We start from the raw sequence: 19,443 nt of genomic DNA on the forward strand, positions 1-19,443 counted from the left end.
TATCATTTTTCTTTTTAGTACTGGGGTTTGAACTCACAGCTTCATGCTTACTAGGCAGGAGCTCTACCATTGAGTGCAAGTCTTTCTTAGTTCTTTGTGTATCCCAACTCATTTAATTATCTCCATTGCCCTATGAGATGGCTACTATTACCATCTCCATTTTTCACATGCAGAAACAGATGCTGCAACTTAACCAGTGGTAGAGAACTGGTAAAGTCTAATAGGTGGTCCACCCCATACATAGCCTTTGTAATTGTGAACTCAGTTCTGGGCTCACCTCCAAGGATGCAGGTAAGCACACCAGCATCTCTGCCCTCAAGATGCTTACAGGTAGCTTATTCATTCTCAAAAGAATGAAAAACTTTCAAGTACATTGCCATTAAAACCAACAAACACAAGCTCATTTTCCTTTTACTTTAGAAACGATCTCCAGAATTTGAAATTGTTGAATATCAATTGATTATTATAGTTACACAGAAATGTCAAATTAGAGCTTTCCTGCTGATACAATTTATGTTTTTGCTGATTCTACCCAGGCTGATTCCATCCAGACTCTAAATATATGTGTGAATATAATTTTTGGCTGGTTTTCTCTTATAATTTTCTGCCTGCATTTTGCATTTGAAATAAAGGTCTGGAGCCCATATTGTCACTTACTGTCATGTGTAAGCTTCCCCGTAAATACAGTGAGTGATTCAGCTCTTTATGAATCCTACCCCTCCCACTCCCTAAAAAGAGAGTTGGGATTTTCTTTTTCCAGTAACATTTCCTAATTTCATTCCCACAATAACTCAAAATCCCACTAGGAGCCTACTAAACAGAATTTCCACCTTTAGAACAGTTGGAATGCTAACGTCTTAACCAGAAGCAGTCTGTCAGACTTCCTATTACTGGAAGCAAAACCTAGAAAGGAGGTCTCATGCCTTCTGCCTGAGAGAGGTCACAGAAAACCCCCTGTGTGCAGTGGGAATGATGGGATTGTGAACATCTTTCTTGACTAGATCCTTAGTTCACCTCTCTGTATGTTCCATTCATTGGTTCAGTTTCTCCCCTTGGAGCATCATTCTTGCTCACAGCTTCTAGAAGGTTCTAAGGATGGGAGAGATGAGAGAGAATTGGAGTGGCTCTCACAGAGGGTTTTGAGCAAACTGACATATGGCCACTTCTCTTTTTTGTACAGCAAAACCAGAAATCCTGACGTATGACAGGCTCATGAATGGCATGCTCCAGTGTGTGGCAGCAGGATTTCCAGAGCCCACAATAGATTGGTATTTTTGTCCAGGAACGGAGCAGAGGTGAGATGATTATTTTTGGCACTGCTTAAGATGCAGAAGGGAAAGGATTGCAGTTCAGTTGAATTTCAAATGTGTGTTTAGTTTTTTTAAATTTTTTTTGGAAAAAGCTTTGTTTTGATTATTATTTTTCTGTCCATGTGGCTTTTCAGGGGGAGAGATAATGGCTATATTTTTTCTGGTAGACATTAATTTTGTTTGCTGAAAAATGATTACTGAATGACTTCTCTATTTGGGTGGTTATCTTTTTTGGATTTATCATGCAATTTCTAGCCTGCAGGTAGATAAAGCAATTTTCCAGGACAGAGTAATTAGATTTCCATTCTATACACAGGAGGTAATGTGTGTGGGAAATGTGGCTGTAGTTATCATGAAAAAAATTACCTCAGAAGTTAATTGCCAAGTTACCAAAAAGTAATGATCGCACAATTACAACATACATATGGTGGTGGTAAGCGGCAGGTTGTAAAAAGGTTTTCTCCTTGATGAGGTGCCCAGCCCCCAATAAACAGGGACCATCTGATACTGTGTCACTTCTCCTCACAGCCCACGCTTAAGCCTTAAATTATTCTTTTCCATTACCTGAAGAGGAAAACAGGGGTAACTTTGCTTTTTTTTTTTAATTTCTCAAATGCTGTTTTATGTTCCAGCCTTAAAAGCTCAGTGTATCATCACAACTCAATAGTAAGATTGGTAGTGGAAATTTTATTTTTTGTGGAGGTAGTGATAGTTTTATTTTTTTGTTGACTAAAGTCTGTTGTTCTAGCCTGAGCTCTAGTGTAATTTTTTCTTGTGTGGAATCATGAATCTTGGGGACTGGAGGGAGAGCAGTTTAAGACCCCTTGGAAGTAAGCAGGGACCAGTGATTATAATCTTGCATTCAGCAAATATTTGGAGAGCTGAATATGTCAGATGCTGGTTGAAAGAATACTGTGCTCAAATTTCTGCCTTTCTCAGTCTGTGTAAAGTGGACAGGTTGCAGGTAAGATCAACAACTAATATCTGTAGGTGTTAAGAGGGAAAAGGGAAGTGGCCAAGAGTGTAAAGTACAGTAGTTGGGGTCTGGCTCTCAATTTCTCCCAGTAGTAATACCACCTGGTACATTATCAGGCCTTACGGTAGTACCTCCCTGCTTAAAGCCCAGAGCCTGGAGGCACAATTTATTTTTTTTAGTATTTTCATGTCCTTAGCCAAATTATTTTTATTAACACTTTCTGCTTCCATACTCCTTTTTAACCATTCATACATACTTGAAAATTTGGGTTATTTTAAAGAGTCTATTTTGCACCAAGATCTAGCTATGGAACTTTTTATTTCTAGCCCTTTCAGTAACCCTGCAAAACGGTGTTGCCATCTCAATATACAGCTGTGGAAACTGAGTCTTGGGGAGATTACATAACCTACCATAAAGCAAGAGACTAGGCAAATTTGAGTTTGGATTCAAACACTATTAAACCCAAAAACTTTCTCTCCTTCTTTCTGTTCCACATGGTACATTTCTTTCTCCTAGGATCCCCTAAAGTCTTCTGCATCTGATTGGGGATTTATCTTGATGAGTTCTAACTGTGCTATCCAATATGCCAGATGCTAGGTGTTTCATGTATTTGTTTTCCCACCATAAGCCAGTGCCTTTGTGCTCTTCCCCCAGGTGTTCTGTCCCCGTACCACCTGTGGACGTGCAGATTCAGAACTCATCTGTGCCACCATTTGGAAAACTAGTGGTTCAGAGTTCCATAGACTCTAGTGCCTTCCGGCACAATGGCACAGTGGAGTGTAAGGCTTACAATGAAGTGGGCAAGAGCTCTGCTTACTTTAACTTTGCATTTAAAGGTAACAACAAAGGTATATTTCTTTTTAATCCAATTTAAGGGGATATTGAGGTTGTGTCAACCATATCCATCATGATGTTAAGTCCATTCCAACACTGACCATGTCATTTCTAGAAATGCCTAGTAGCACACCAACCATACTCTCATCAGATTCATTCTGTACTAGTTTGGAAATCGAGATGTACGTTTTAGCAATCATTTAAACCATTTTGGTTTGTATTTATCCATGCATGTGTGTGAGTCCTTCTATAACTAATAATATTTGTTTCCATTAGAAAACGGTAGAAAGTTAAAAGAGGATATACGTCATGCCCTGACCACAATTAGAGCATTTTCAATTTAAATTTAAGTTTTAGTGATTTGGAATGAGTTTGCACTGCCAGATAACCATATCCAAAAATTAATACTATTTTTATGTAATCATGTTAGTCAGCAATGTCTTTTATTCCTTTTATTTTTTTGCAATGCCGGGGATAGAAACCAGGGCCCTAAAGCTACACTTGCAAGCCAACAAATTATTTCCATACAATGTGCTTTCTGAGTGACCAACTCTCCTATTATCATAAATGAAATAATCCTTGAGGAAAAATTGATAAATTAGTTTAAAGTTAAAAGTGAAAAAAGGAGGGGGGCATTTAAGTTTCTAGGGCTTTGTGTGTGTGTGTGTGTGTGTGTGTGTGTGTGTGTGTGTGTGTGTGTACAAAGACTTAGGCTAGAATGTGTGCGCTCTGTTTTTGAGTAATGAGAGGAAGAATGTTAACATTGTTGTTCATTATTGATCTTTCCAGACAGGGCATTGAAAGAGACACTTGAAAAATGTTTTTCTTGTTTGTGAAAGACATTTATGGTCATTGTAGAAAATTTGGAAAAGTCAGGAGTGCAAAAAAGAAAAACCACCAGTAGAATACCTGGTTTTTGGGTTATTTTAGAGAAGAATTTGAAAATGTCAAAAGGGGGACATTGATCAAGATGCTTTATATTCATAAACTGTTTTGTTAAATGGCAACTCCCTTTGTACAACTACTTAAAGATCATTAAAAAGAGAAGGAATTTGGAATACAAAGGCCATTCCTGATGTTACTTTGAAAAGCAACATAGAATTATGCATATAAAACTCTCATAGTCTTTCTCAGTAATCTGGTTTAAAGTTAGATTGTTAAAAGCTTCCTTTTATTACAAAGAGTAAGACATAGCCAAGGTAAGGATCTAAACACTCGTAGCTGTGTCCTCTGTCCAGGCTGTGAGACAGGAACTGGGTCTGTTGGGGATGTGGCCCTCACCAACACCCCATCCTGCTAATATTTTGTGATTCCCCCGCTTCTCTTCCTTTTAGAACAAATCCATTCACATACCCTGTTCACACCCTTGCTGATTGGGTTTGTGATCACAGCTGGCCTCATGTGCATCGTAGTCATGATTCTCACCTACAAATATTTACAGGTAACCACTGATTCGTTCTCTCTTCTAGTCCCCCAGTGCCGTGGCGACTGAGGCATTCCTCATTAAAGGGTGATCTGTCTTTCCTTTTCTCCTCCAGAAACCCATGTATGAAGTACAATGGAAGGTTGTCGAGGAGATAAATGGAAACAATTATGTTTACATAGACCCAACACAACTTCCTTACGATCACAAATGGGAGTTTCCCAGAAGCAGACTGAGTTTTGGTCAGTATGAAGCAGGGGCTTTCCACGTAGCCCTTTTGTGTACATGTAACAATGATTTTAGGGAACCCCAGGGCTTCCTTTGTTTCATTCCACCTGAAACAAGAAGTGGTTTTTATTGTTTCTCTTTTCCCTGTGAAATGGCACAAAAACTGATATGTTTGGTACAGAACACACAAGACAGGGAAATGTCTTTAAGAAACATTTACCATTAATCCTTTTGTTGATCATGGAATGTTCCAGTGTTCCTTCTAGCCCACCTCTTATCTTGCTTTCTTCTTTTCTAAAGGGAAGACCTTGGGTGCTGGTGCCTTCGGGAAGGTTGTTGAGGCCACTGCGTATGGCTTAATCCAGTCAGATGCAGCCATGACTGTCGCTGTGAAGATGCTCAAACGTAAGTGGCTCCCATAGGCCAGTACGTTCACCCACACTAGTTTGCATTTGCCCACTTGGGGTTTATTTTTTTAGTGGGTTTGATTTAGTTGGTTAGATATTATAATATCTATAATATTAGATGTGGGATGCTAAAATAAGATGTTTCCCAAATTTAGCAAGTGCCCATTTAACGGAGCGAGAAGCCCTCATGTCTGAACTGAAGGTCCTGAGCTACCTTGGCAATCATGTGAATATTGTGAATCTTCTTGGCGCATGTACCGTTGGAGGTGAGCCCACATCCCAATGCCATCTTACTATCTGCTAGGTTGCCAAAAGCAGGACTTAAAAAGAAAACAAGACTTGAAAAATGCTTGATTATTAATTGCTTGCTAGATTTGTATCCAAATTTCCATTCTCTTTTGGTAGATTTTATTTTCCTACTTGTTCTTAACCTAATGGAGGTTCTCATTTCTTTGTATTTTTATCATGTATCAATGCATTCAGACTTCTCAGACTTTCCTCCTCTAGTTATTTGAAAAGTTATTTCATAGACTATAGTTACCCTTCTAAGCATTTGACTCCCCCTTTCCCCCTCCACCGATGATTGGCACTCCTATCTACCCTCTCAATCTACCACTTCCTCATCCTAGCCTCTAGTGACCTGGATTCTATGCACTACGGTCATGAGGTCAGCTCTTTCTGGCTTCTACAAATGAGTGAGAACATGCAACATTAGTCTCTTTGCATGCCAGCTTGTTACCTTTAGTTGATCATGACAGATTGTATGCACATACCAAATTACCCCTTAAATAAGTACGAACACTATATGTCAATTTAAAAAGGGAACTTTGGGTTAAATGAGTGCCCAAATGGATGAATTGATGAACAAAAAAGAAATGTAGATTTTTAAAAATTTTACATCCTGGGGAAGAATAGCCCAGACTGTGAGCTACTATCATATATCATTGACAACACTGACCTCTTATTGTCTTATATACACCAAATGAAGCAAGCATTTCCCGTAAAAATACATTTCCAATTCTGGAGCCTTCATTGAGATCCCCATCAAGGATGCCTGTGATGTCTGCAGAATGCATTTGATTCTAAAAGAGCAAAGATGTATGAGAGGAGCTGTTGCTGGAGATGTGGAGAGATCCACAGGGAAGTTGACAGCTTAGACAATGTCTCTTAAAACAGCCCCATGAATGGGGCTTCACCCTATCATGAATTGTTCGTAAGACAGTTCCTACCAAGGCAATTAGTTGCCTGTTCATTTCAGAACTGCAATTTTTAAGCATTCACTCACAGTAGAACCTTTTTTGACTAGTAGCACTCAGAATACAGGTCATTTCAGGTTTCACCATCTTCCCAGTCTAGTCTCAGCTGGCTGTTGCATGTGGTTTATTTGCCTGTGTTACAGTTTGGGCTCTTCATTTTCATAATAACATTACAGAGAGGATGTGAAGCCCTGCTGAAAACAGAAGTGAATCAAAGTATCTACATAGGAAGCTTGATAATAGTAGATCCTTGAAAGCAGCAACTTGTGTCTTTAAAACCAGCCTTCAAGCCTGGCCCCAGAGCCTCACTTCACTTAGAAATTCGGATAGAAGGGGGCTAGCTTGTTTTATTTTAATATATATAATGCTGCTTTTTTTTTTTTTTTTGATGAGTGCTGATAGTAGACAGAATTATATGAGGACTAAGTAGGCTTAGCTACTAAAGCTGAATGTTAACAGCCTAGATCACCCTTGGGTATTTTTTTTTTTTTTACAAGAGGTAGGATTAGCTAGAGTATGTTTTGCTTCTTTTAATTTTTTTCTTATATCCTTGTAGGGCCCACTCTGGTCATTACAGAATATTGTTGCTATGGAGATCTTTTGAATTTTTTGAGGCGAAAACGTGATTCATTTATTTGCTCAAAGCAGGAAGATCAGGCAGAGGCAGCGCTGTATGAGAACCTTCTGCATTCAAAGGAGTCTTCTTGGTAAGGCTGATTTGCATAAGCAGTCCCCATTGACAGGCAGTTCTTGGGGTCATAATGGTTTGCAATCAAGGCTGATTCTTTAAAAACTGAACTGAGGTACTCCAAAGTGGGAAATCAGAATTATTAAACTATTTAAATGTGATTAACTGTTCAGAAAGTTCAAATAGTGTTTTTGAAGAGTCAAATTGTGGTAAACTTAGGGTTTGTCTAATTTTTTTTAAGGCATGCTTAGATTTTTTTTTTTCCATCTCAGTTTGTATGCAGTGGAATGCACTGTGTGCCAGTTTAACATTTCTTATCATGGTTCCTCTGTGTGTGTGTGTGTGTGTGTGTGCGTGCGCGCGCTAGTGCGCACACATGCTAGTACTAGGACTTGAACTCAGTGCTTTGCACTCTTGCTTAGCTTTTTCACTCAATGCTGGTGCTGTACCATATAAGCCACATCTCTACTTCTGGCTTTTTGCTGGTTAATTGGAGACATAAGTCTCAGATTTGTCCTGCCTGGGCTGGCTTTGAACTACAATCCTGAGTAGCTAGGATTACAGGCATGAAGCACCTGTGCTCAGCTATCACAGTTCCATTTGTGTGTACAAATTTCCATTTGTACTGCTGATCTGAATGCTGCAGGCATCTTTACAATGCCACTATAGGAAAGATGCCACAGGCTGTCAGGTTGGCACTGTAAAGTTCTTTAAAATTTTTTCAGCGGATTGACTTCCACATAGACCTTTACCTTCTGTCTGATTTATTTCTGTGTGTCAGACCCCCTCTTAATTATTAAAAAAAAAAAAACCAAAAACCTGGACTTGATTTCTGGCATCCAATTATCTATACCATTCTGAATTTGAATGATGGGTAAAGAATAAACTCCAAGTACTTGATTTACAAGTGGAATGGAAGTCCTCTCTGTCAGACCTTACCTGTGTTTCCTTTCCCTATGCTCTTGAACTCTACCACTTACCTTCACTCCTAACTGGGCACCAGTGGTTCATACCCATAGTACTAATTATGCAGGAAGTTGAGATCTGAGGATCAAGGCCAAAGCCATCCTGGGCAGATAAGTATGAGACTATCTTCATTAACCAGTTAAAAACCAGAGGTGGAGGTGTGGCTCAAGTGGTAGAATACCAACCTTGAGCACCAAAGCTGACCAAGAAGGTAAGGCCCTGAGTTTAAGCCCCAATATTGCACAAGAAGAAGAGAAGATGTGCTAGCATCATCTGACTTGACAGAAATCCTAATCAAGCCCACTCCGTTGCACTTCACATTGCTAGCCCCAACTTTTTACTGTATGGGGTTGGGGAGTACAGTGGTTTAGCATGTTCTCAGCATGTATAAGACTGGGTTCCATCTCCAACACCAACAAATAAGATAAATTTTACTTTATGTCTCCCATGTTTTGGGATAGTGAGACTTTGTCTCCTGAGCTCATAATCCTAGGCTCCTCAGGAGACTTCAGTGAATATGATTGAAGAGCATTTATTCCCTAAAGTGATTTTTTTTCTGCCTTGGGCTAAAGTTTAATAAAGCCCTAGGTAAAGCCCTTCATTTTTCTTTCTTTTCTTTTTAAAATTCCTATAAACTTCAGTAGTTTAGAGTATAGTAAGTACGTAAAACCTTATTAGTGTCTCCTAGGCCTATTGATGGTCTAGCCCCTGGGGCTGTTTTTGTTGTTGTTATGTGGCCTCCACTCTATATTTTTTAACTTTCTGAATTAATGGCCTGAATTGTTCCTGTGTGGTGTTCTTTATCCTTTGGGAACCCATATGGGTTTGGAGCCACCAGCACAGTCTGAAGGAGGTTGTTGTCATGGTGTTTCTATGCTAATCAGAAGCAGGAAGTACTAGAAATCTTGAAGAGTCTCCAGCCAAATGTTGCAGATTCAAGAGGTCCAGATGGTTCAGAAAATCATCCAAATTATTGGTGTTTATTTGAACCAAACTTGATTTTTTTTTAAACCTTCTTCCATCCGTTGCTATATGTTAGCGATCTTTCTGATGACACATCTTAGAAGCTCTGTTCTCTGTCTGTGTCTTGTCTCTGTGGGGGCTAATTTAGAGTTTGGAGTAATGTAGGATAGATAGTTTGTGGCTGATTCCTATTAAATCCACCATTTCTACAATATTTCTACACCATTTCCACTTAAAAAATTTTTTGGTGTTGGTACTGGGGCTTGAACTCAGGGTCCTATGGCTCTTGTTTGGTTTTCTTTCTCCTTCCTTCCTTCCTTCCACTTCTTTCTTGCTTGAGGCCCATCACTTAAGCTACAGCTCCAATTCTAGCTTTTAACTGGTTGATTGGAGATAAGAGGCTGACTTCAAACCATGATCTCAGATCTCAACTTCCTGAAAAGCTAGGATTACTAGCATGAACCATCAGTGCCCATCATTTGGGATACTTCTAACCTGAGTAATTGGACTATAATATTGGACATTGAAAAATTAGAATGCAGTTTTCAAAAACATTTTCTTTAAATGCTGCGTTGCACTTTTTCTCAAATAAAATCAGTCTGTTATATGACAAAGTGGACAAGAGATGAACCTCTCCCATTAGTGGCCCCTTCCTCCAATTTCTGGTTTGTTCAGTCTTAACTGAATGGTGTTTCATTTCTTTCTCAGCATTGATAGTACCAATGAGTACATGGACATGAAGCCTGGTGTTTCCTATGTTGTTCCAACCAAAGCTGACAAAAGGAGATCTGCAAGAATAGGTAGGTCCCAATAAAGTGATAAAAGCCACTTTGCTTACATCCTAGCAAATACAAAATCAGTAGCAGTTGAATTTTCAAATGAGTGTCTGGGATCAGAACATGTGTTTTCATATTTGTACATCTTTCTCTGTAGATGGGATTTTGGAAATGGGTCTGCTATCTCTCTGCCTTGAGGATTTGGGGATTGTTAAAAACCAATTTTGTGACTTAACACCCAGCTTTGCTCAGTACTGGGAATATGATTGGTCTGTAAGTTCTCATCCACTGATTGATAGCCAGCCTTTGATAGTGATATGGCCATCTTCTCCTAATCTAGACTCATACATAGAAAGAGATGTGACTCCCGCCATCATGGAGGATGATGAGCTGGCCCTAGACCTGGAAGACTTGCTGAGCTTCTCCTACCAGGTGGCGACGGGCATGGATTTCCTTGCCTCCAAGAGCGTGAGTGGGACTGGTACTCATGGTCTTCCTTCCCCTTCCTTTTTTTTTTGTTTTTTTTTTGTTTTTTTTTGAGAATGGAGCATTTCAAAGCCATAGTTAGAATGCAGAGTGTCATTTTGAAGTGCAGTAACCCAAAGCAGAGGAAATTTAGTTTCTTCATGTTCCAACTGCTGTCTCTTTGGAATTCCTGTTCTAATTTATAAGCTTTAAAGCGCAAACCTGCTTAAATGAGCCTCCATGAATATTCTCTTATGTGCAGTGAATTCACTTAAAACTTTTGGCTTTAAGATATAGGGTAGGCTCCTAGAAAACAGGAATAATTGTTTTACTAGCAAAAACAGGGCCATATCTCATTATTACTGTGCTCAGTGAAATATGTAGTTACTAGTGAATTGAGAACCCCCCCCCTCCAAATATTACATGTATGGCTTGTAAGGTATGAGGAAACAAAGGATCAGAGAGAATAATGAACATTTAGGAAAAGGAGAGGGATGGGAGGATGATGGAACTGAAAGTAGGAACATGGATTCTGAAGGACAAGAATTCTCTCAGAAATAGGACTAGCCAAGGAGAAGGAAGTCATAGCCCCTAAACTAGACTTCATCTGTGGCATTTCCGAACAATTTCTAAAATTAAAAGGGGATACAGGATGGCAGAAATAAGACCTTCCTGTGTCCTTGGGAAATGTCAAATCAAGGTTGCAAAGGCATTTTAGGAACCATTTGAAAGGACATTCAGAGAGATCCATGCAAAATGAATTTTCAGCTTTAAAAAGTACAATTTGACTATTTATAATACATTCTTCTATGAATAAAAGCTGTCCTGAGTGCTGGGATACTTATTAGAATTGGTTTTAAAAGTGATTATAGTAATTAGGGTCTTAATGATGAGAAACACAAGATGTGAACATCATTTGAAGTGCAATTTTGATTTTTTTTTTTGGCATGCTGAATCCTTTAAATGTAAAACAAAAGTTTGGGATTTTAAAAAATAATATAAACAGCATTTTAATCTTAAAAATAGTTTTTACTCTTTGAAAGTTAAAATGAATTTAAATGGCTTTCTTTTTCTCCCCAACCTAATAGTGTATTCACAGAGACTTGGCAGCCAGAAATATCCTCCTTACCCATGGTCGAATCACAAAGATTTGTGATTTTGGTCTCGCCAGAGACATCAAGAATGATTCTAATTATGTGGTTAAAGGAAATGTGAGTATCCCTTCTCTGTCTGACAGTCTTGCAAAAAATCTGAGCTTCAAGTTTTGATTTAAAAAAAAACAACTTGTTTTCTATGATTTTCATAATGCAAAATCTACCTTGTAATGTCATGCATTTTAGCAGTCAAATTAAATGTACTCCAGCAAAATTTGCATGGAATGCTGAACATTTCTACTACTAACAGTTGATAATAGAATTCCGAATTCTAATTGTGTAATTATGGGGCATGTGAAGGAAACAGAAATAGCCTTAATCTTCATTGTAGCCTGAGAATAGCAATGAACTTATTTTTCTCAAGTGTAACAAATGTTAGCCTTGAAGGTCGCAGCAGGAGAATTTTTGGGAGATTGACATACTATGTGAAAGCGATTAAAATCTAAGATTGTGTTTTGAGCTAGCCATACAGAATGCTGGATCTTAGAGTCAATAGAGGTCTCTTAAATAGATCCATAAGTAATCAGTTGATTTGGAAGATGTTGTGAACTTTTCTTGAGAGTGCTGAATTCTTTCATTGTCAGCTTTCACTATAAAAACAAACCCGTGGCCTACTATGCAGTATCTTCCCAATCTTAATAATTGGCGAAAGTAAGGTACAGGGTATCCCAGTGGTTTTTATCTGAGATGACATGAGTCAATAGAGGCTGAAACCAGAGCTCATAATTTCCAGAGCTAGTATCCCATGGGTATGTAAAGCTACATTCTCCTGTGCAATTATTCTTCCGGGCCTGTTTGCCCAGGCCTACTTGGATAGTACAGATTTATTCTTAGAGGTAGATTCTGTGTCCCTTATGATAATGTAATGCCTTCTCCTTCATCACCATGACATCTTTATTGGTTGCATGTGCTCAACTTGGTTTTATAAAAACATGGCTGGGTTTATCTCCTGATCAAACTATGCAATGCTGAAAAGGCTTCCTCCAAGCCAGGCACCATCATCAGGCAAGTTTGTAAACAAACAACTATTCTCCTTCCAGGTCATGGAAAGAAGCATGAAAAATGGTTCCTTTTGAATACTGACAGTGAACAAGAGAAGGAACTAGTTCTCTTTGGGCACAGTGTTTGGGTTCAGTATCTTTGGGCTAAGTTCAAATCTGGGCCCATCATGTAATAGCTATGTAATATTTGGCAAAAAATTTTTACATCTTGGTTTTTCACCCCTTGGGAATAATACTACTGGCACCTATCTCATGAAGTTATTTTGAGCAATAAATGAATTATAATAGTAAAGTGCTTCAAACAGTGCCAGACACATTCTTATTTTACATTCATGGATGCATTCTTTGAAATCTTAATAATCATGACATCCTTTGGAAGGAAATGGATGTCTTTGTAGCTTGTTGCTCTATCCACAGTACAGGTGAGGGCCAGCAGACCTAGATTGTGGTGTTCTGCTCACGTCAGTTGAAGTAATAACCAATTGCAGTCATCACACATAGATGGCGGGGTATGGAGAATATAAGGAGCAAGTTTAGAACAAGAAAATGCACCCACATTTATTTGCATGTAGTCATTAGAACTTTTTTTTAATCAGTATCGGGCTTTGAACCCAGGACACTCTGGCAACAGGTAGTTGCAGAGAGAAATCTCTGTGTGTCAGTTTCTCTGAAAGTTCTTCCATTTCATGTGATTTCTTAGTCATCCTTAGGCCCTGGACCCTGTCAGTGGAATGGGGCCTATAGATAGACTCCAGACATTTGTGGTACCACAGGCAGCTAAGACACAAGGGCCTACGAATGACTCTATGGTGTATTGCCTTCATTTGGCAATTTTTAAATATTTGACTTCACCTAGAAGTTGGTGAGAATAAGGGCATAATACCTTCCAGATACACAAACTCCTGAATTCAAGGCACCCATATCTCTCAAATGAACAGCATCAGTTAGAGTTTTAGCGCAAAGTCTGAAGATGGCTATTAGAATATTTTGTTATTTTAGCCTACTACAATAACTTATTTGAAGGTGAAAGGAAACCATTGAAAGGAAAGAAGCAAGGCTCTCCGTTCAGAGAAGAGCTCCAACATGGAGTCCTGTAAAATAACTTTAAACCTAGAAAAAAAGTTATCTTCCCTGTTTTGAGTAATAAAAGGAATGAGAGTAGATTTGATTTAGCTTTTCATGGCAGATTAATATCAGGAAACCTAGACTGTCTCAAAGGCATAATCCCACAATGTTTGTCTTGACTTTAACCGGAGGTGTCAGGCTGTAAAGTCCAGCTGTGGAGTTGACATGCTGATTCTGCTGCTCCCCACCTCTGAACAGCCACCACTGTTTATTGAGCACTTGTGATGTGAGTGATTTTTCACATCACTGAGTGAGAGCGTGCTAACCCTTTCTACTCATATCATCTCTTTTGTGTCATGAAGCAATTCATAAGATTGGAAGGGTTATTTTTGTTTCACAGAAGAGCATTCTCAGGCTAAATTATTAGGATGTAAGCGATTGTCCTAGTGGATTATTGAGAGTGAGTTTGAATTTCATATGAAAAGCCAAAATAGAGGAAAGGAGAGGAGATCACAGGCCCAGGTTGGTATAAAAGTACCACAGAACGAGTTCCTTCTATCTTTCCACCTTTCACCATTCCTGGATGCAGTATTTATCTTCCTAGCTCAGGATGTGCACCAGATAGATAGCTAGTCCACCAAATCCAAAAGGCAGAAAGGAAGAGACACCACAAGAGAGAAGGTAGAGATATCTGCCATTCAAATTTAAAGAGGTTTTTCTAAAAGTTGCCAAATGTTACTTACATCTTAGTAGCCAAAACGGAGTCACAGTCCTATAACTAGCTCCAAAGGCAGCTGGGAAATGTAGTTCTAATATGGGAGGTCATATTTCTTGTTATTAAAGTAGAAGAGGGGGACATTGAATGACAACTAATGAATCTATTTGCTTAAATCCAGTAATAGAACCAGGATTGCAATCTATGCCTGTCAGTCTCTGACTTCCATGGTCTTAAGTTACTGTGCTATACTGACTTAATGTTCCCATCTCTAAAATGGGGTAGCATAGTTATGAAGTACCCCTTTCAGAGACCATGCGAATCATCAGTCACATTGCTAGAGGTTTTTGTGAGGTAGTACTTTAGTTCTTAACCTGTCTGGCAGAAGCATCATCTGTGGGAATGTTTCCTGTTCTGTCTTTGGAGCTTGGTTGAACCTGTTGTGCTTCTCTCCTAGGCCCGACTGCCTGTGAAGTGGATGGCACCTGAAAGCATTTTCAACTGCGTGTACACGTTTGAAAGCGATGTCTGGTCCTATGGGATTTTTCTGTGGGAGCTGTTCTCTCTAGGTAAAATGATCCTTGGCAAAGACACCTCATTAGACTCTTGAACATCTTGGGGTTTCATTAGTGTCCTTCTCACTGTGATTAACATGGGTTTGCCAACTGTCTGTCCCTCAGGAAGCAGCCCCTACCCTGGGATGCCAGTGGATTCCAAGTTCTACAGGATGATCAAGGAAGGCTTCCGGATGCTCAGCCCTGAGCATGCGCCTGCTAAAATGTAAGGGCCCCCTTTTTAATTTCCTTTTCAAAGACAGAAACCTAGATATTTGACAGTTTTCACTACTATAGTTTGAGATGTCACTTGGTTCTTTTTGTGTTCCTGATCGAATGTCATTGGTGCAATTTCTTCTCATCATCTGCCACTTACCAATAATAGTACATGAAGTTTTGTCAACATCTCCTTCATACAGTGTTTTATGTATATACCATTTCACGTGCATGGGTGCAGATCCCTGGGAGGCTTCTTGAAATAATTGAGGGGCACACTTAGGAAGATCTGTCATGGGCACAGAAGAGTGCTAGTCATGGCCTTTGTTTTCTAAGTGTGACATAATGAAAAATTCATGGCCTTTGTTTTGTAGGTATGACATAATGAAAGATTGCTGGGATGCCGATCCCGTAAAAAGGCCAAAGTTCAAGCATATCGTTGGGCTCATTGAGAAGCAGATTCCAGTCAGCACCTATCAAGTGAGTAACCAGCCAGGCCTAGAATCGGTCAGCCTCTGCTCCATTGCCTGGGGGTGGTCCTCAGGCTGGCGCTCTGACCCTTGAGCCACAGTTCCACTTCCAGCTTTTAGGTGCTTAATTGGAGATAAGAGACGGAAGTGCTTTCCTACCCATACTTAGCTTTGAGCTTTGAGCTTCAGATCTCAGCCTCTTGAGTAGCTGGGATGAATCATGGGCACCTGTCTCCAAACCTCTGTTCTCTAAGCCAAAGAAATGAGCTGTGGAGGGAGAAGCACAGGGAGGTTAGGCTCACAAGTGTGGAAGGAAGTTGCCTTGATTCTTCCTCCACTCTGAATGTTGATTGGGAGGATCTGGATGGTCTCACATGTCATCTGTCATCTTGTGGGTTGAATAATGTAAAAAACAACAATGAAAGCACAGAAAGGGTCTCTTCAGTTGGCTACTGCAGTGAAGTAAGCCTTCTTTTCAAACATATATGCCAATAGCTCTCATGCCCACAGAGCCTACCAGCCAGTGGGAAGGAAGAGTTCTTTGAACTTGGAAGATAGTTCCCAGGGATTTAGGAAGTGAGAAATAAAAACTCAAATCCATTATTCCAACTTTGAAGGAAGAATCAACCATCCTTACTTTTGTCTCAGAATTTTTAAAGCCATTTTCTTTCCTTTCCAGGCTGTGTGTTTAGAGCTGTTCTTTGTTTTGTAATAGCATGCCACTGGTACTTTAGGATTAAAGTCCAATCTTCAGGGTGCCAAAGGATTTTTCAGGTTAAACAGCATTTTCCACCCAAGTGCTTTGATTCCTGCCAGAAGACCCTTGGAAGGGCCCAGGTTTCTAAGTTGGTTGATTTCTAAGTAAATTATACCCACAGTTAGGTTATACTTGTCTATAATTTGTAAACCTTCTTAATAAGCTAGTGGTTGCTCTGGGTTATGATCCATCTAAAGAGCTACTTCTTAATAGGTTTTGCCATTGCTTTTTGAATAATTTTCTTAGGGGAAGAAAGAAAAAGGGGTAAACTGGGCCTCTATGTATTTTGTCAGTATGATTGGTCTTTAGCTGCCAAGTGTTTGCAAACCACTTCTGTTTAAGTCTTGGGTCGAGGAACAGTGGCTCATTCCTGTAATCCCCAGCTACTTGGGAAGCAGAGACTGGATTTCAGCTGGAGGCCAGTTTGGGCAAAACACTAGTGAGACCCCATCTCAATGAATAAGTTGAGTGTGGTAGTGCATAGCCATGATCCCAAGAGATGCAGGTAGGAGGATCACAGTCGGTGGCCAGCCCTGGGTAAAACTATGGAACCCTATCCAAAAAATACTGACTGGCTCAAGTAGCAGTGTCTGCCTCTTAAAGTTGAAGCCCCAAGTTCAAATCCCAGAACCACCACTAATAATCACCATCTTAGTGCATTTACTTGCAGTTCTAAAGCGTAAGTGCCCCTTACTTGCTGTGTTTATTGTAGAAGAATTCCGTGTTGATTCTGGGCTTGTTTTCTCAGAGGTACTCCAATTTAGCAAACGGCAACCCCAACCCAGCGATCCCCGTGGTGGACCATTCCGTGAGAGTGAATTCCGTCGGGAGCAGCGCCTCTTCCACCCAGCCTCTGCTAGTGCATGAAGATGCCTGAGCAGGCAGCGTGCCGGGCCTCCCGTGCAGGAGCCGTCCCCATTCTTCCGGCTTCAATGATGCTTATTTTGTTTTCCTTCAACTTGCAACCTACTCCAGGGTGGTGGCCCCCCTCCCCACTATAACCCTGTCTTTATGAGCACACTTAGTGGCCGGTGATTTTTGTCATCAGCCACCCTCCCATTGCAAAGGTTCGAACTGTATATATTCCCAATAGCAAAGTAGCTCCTACTGTAAACAAAAACTTCGGATACAGAGAAAGGGAGGCGATTGGGGACATGCCCAGCATTCTTCCTAATGCTTCTCCTTTCTGTTCGAAAAGTATGGCTAATAGTTTATTTGAATAAACAGGAATTATCACCTTTAGCCTCAACCATCCATGATGATGTGAATGAAGATCAGCAGAATTAGAAACGGAAGCCTGAGTCCTTTATACAGAAGATAGAGTATTATTAGAACAAAAGACTCAAATGTGAATGTCAAGGCTTAAGAAATGTCCTATTTCATGCTGAGGAGTTGTAGGCTGTGAAAATTGCCCCTTGAGCATGAATAGAGACTCCACTATGGACCACCACAAGAGCTTTTGTACAACTGACCTGGTTTTTAAATTGAGTTTGCTACTGGGGAGTTGGAGACAGGGCCCCCCCCCATCCAGAGTTTGTACATACTCATCATAGGTTATGTGTCTTCATATATTGAGAGCTGGGGAGCCCACAAGCTTTAGTTTCTGTACACAACCCTGGCATTATGTCTGCTCTGTAGGAATTGATTGAGCCATAGAAATTTGAAGGAAACAGTTAATGCTTTTTTTTAAGGACGAAAAAATTGTAACTGCCAAGCACAATCTTAACAAAAACCTCCTCTTTTAGCCAATGAACTTGCTCTGTAGATTCTCCAGAGCAGCTCCTACCAGCTTCAAAGGGCCTCATCGTACTCAATGGATTGGATGCTGTTTGCAGAAGGGACTGATTTCCCACATAGTTCTCACAGGAGTGAGCAAACAGAGCTGTCCTAGTTTGAATTCTTAGGTAGCAGGAAGTAGAAGACCCAGCCTCCTTTTTCAGACCTTTTCTGGACCTTGGGCCAGTATCAATTTAACTGTGTATGTGTATGCATGCGAGGATGTGTGTAGACAAGGGATTTTTGGTAGGTTTTCTTGCTCTGAGACCAAGAGGCCCTCCAGTATCCAGAAACCAACTTGGCTTTCATCATCATTCCTGTTTCTCCTGTTTCTCTGCATGTGGCTGTCAGGAGTAGCATAACCCAGCTGATGCAGAGGCTGATCTGCAGTGGAGTGCATAAGGTCCTATTTATTTGCAATCCACGTGCACTTAAGGCACTCTCATTTATACTCAACATACTGTATCCGTTCCTTAGACTTTAGATGATGCTATTGTTCCACTGAAACATATTTAAAATTTCTGCTTTAGGCTATAGCCTGGGTATGATTCTTGTAGCTTAAATTCCCCCTTCACCCCCAACACTGTCTTAATATAGGAGATAAATATATCCATGGCAAGATTTGTGTGTTGTCTTGCACAATTCAGGTATGTTGCCTTCACGGTTTCCCCTCATCCATCCTTTAGACTGCATTTAGAGGAGCCTTTATTCCGGCACTAACCATTTGCACTGGAGTTCTATGCTCTTGCACCTTTCCAAAGTTAACAGATTTTGGGGTTGTGTTGTCACTTAAGTGATTGTCGCCATTTGCCATACTTGGTCTGAAAAATTCCTTTGTGTTCCTATTGACTATGATTATAATAAGCAAAGTAATTGTTCATTGTAGAATGTCTAGGTACTTCAGGAGCACATCATTGAGAATTTTGTCTTGGATATTCTTGAAAGTTTATATTTTTATAATTTTTTTTTACATCAGATGTTTCTTTCGGTTGCTTAATGTTTGAAATTATTTTGTGGCTTTTTTTTGTAAATATTGAAATGTAGCAATAATGTCTTTTGAATATTCCCAAGCCCATGAACCCTTGAAAATATTTTTTATATATACAGTAACTTTATGTGTAAATATCTAAGCAGTGCAAGTTTAAAGGATATTGGTGTTTCATGTGTTTTTTCCTAATATGTTGTCCAATTGTTGACAGTTCTGAAGAATTCTAATAAAAATGTAAATATATAAAGCAAATGGAGATGTTTTTTGTTTCAATTTCTAAAAGTGCATTCACCCCAACATTTTATGTCTAGTTGCATTAAAAGATACACAGGACCATCATAACACATTTGGATGTGTATATATGCCGATTTAATAGATATTTGAAAAGAATTTTCACTATGTGCTGTATTTTTCTCGTTTTTATTCTTGCAACCTGGGGTCTCTATTTAAATTGA

The 19,443-nt window shown here is 39.7% G+C and overlaps 1 protein-coding gene across 2 annotated transcripts in view; it reads left to right on the forward strand.

Annotated features, from left to right (window-relative positions):
* The window catches only part of Kit (KIT proto-oncogene, receptor tyrosine kinase), an 84,284-nt gene extending 65,051 nt beyond the window's left edge, over positions 1–19,233 (forward strand). Inside the window, exons 8-21 of one of the 2 annotated variants that reach the window (XM_048363969.1) lie at positions 1,181–1,295; positions 2,941–3,134; positions 4,455–4,561; positions 4,659–4,785; positions 5,072–5,176; positions 5,334–5,444; positions 6,991–7,141; positions 9,760–9,851; positions 10,168–10,295; positions 11,381–11,503; positions 14,685–14,796; positions 14,908–15,007; positions 15,372–15,477; positions 16,973–19,233. In XM_048363969.1, coding sequence (XP_048219926.1) covers positions 1,181–1,295; positions 2,941–3,134; positions 4,455–4,561; positions 4,659–4,785; positions 5,072–5,176; positions 5,334–5,444; positions 6,991–7,141; positions 9,760–9,851; positions 10,168–10,295; positions 11,381–11,503; positions 14,685–14,796; positions 14,908–15,007; positions 15,372–15,477; positions 16,973–17,101 — 1,700 coding nt within the window. In that variant the 3' untranslated portion in view covers positions 17,102–19,233. The remainder of the gene's footprint in view (positions 1–1,180; positions 1,296–2,940; positions 3,135–4,454; positions 4,562–4,658; positions 4,786–5,071; positions 5,177–5,333; positions 5,445–6,990; positions 7,142–9,759; positions 9,852–10,167; positions 10,296–11,380; positions 11,504–14,684; positions 14,797–14,907; positions 15,008–15,371; positions 15,478–16,972) is intronic. The other variant, XM_048363971.1, reaches the window with a different exon arrangement.
* Positions 19,234–19,443: the final 210 nt, after the last annotated feature.

This window comes from Perognathus longimembris, chromosome 16, assembly GCF_023159225.1.
Source record: "Perognathus longimembris pacificus isolate PPM17 chromosome 16, ASM2315922v1, whole genome shotgun sequence".
Lineage (NCBI taxonomy): Eukaryota > Metazoa > Chordata > Mammalia > Rodentia > Heteromyidae > Perognathus > Perognathus longimembris.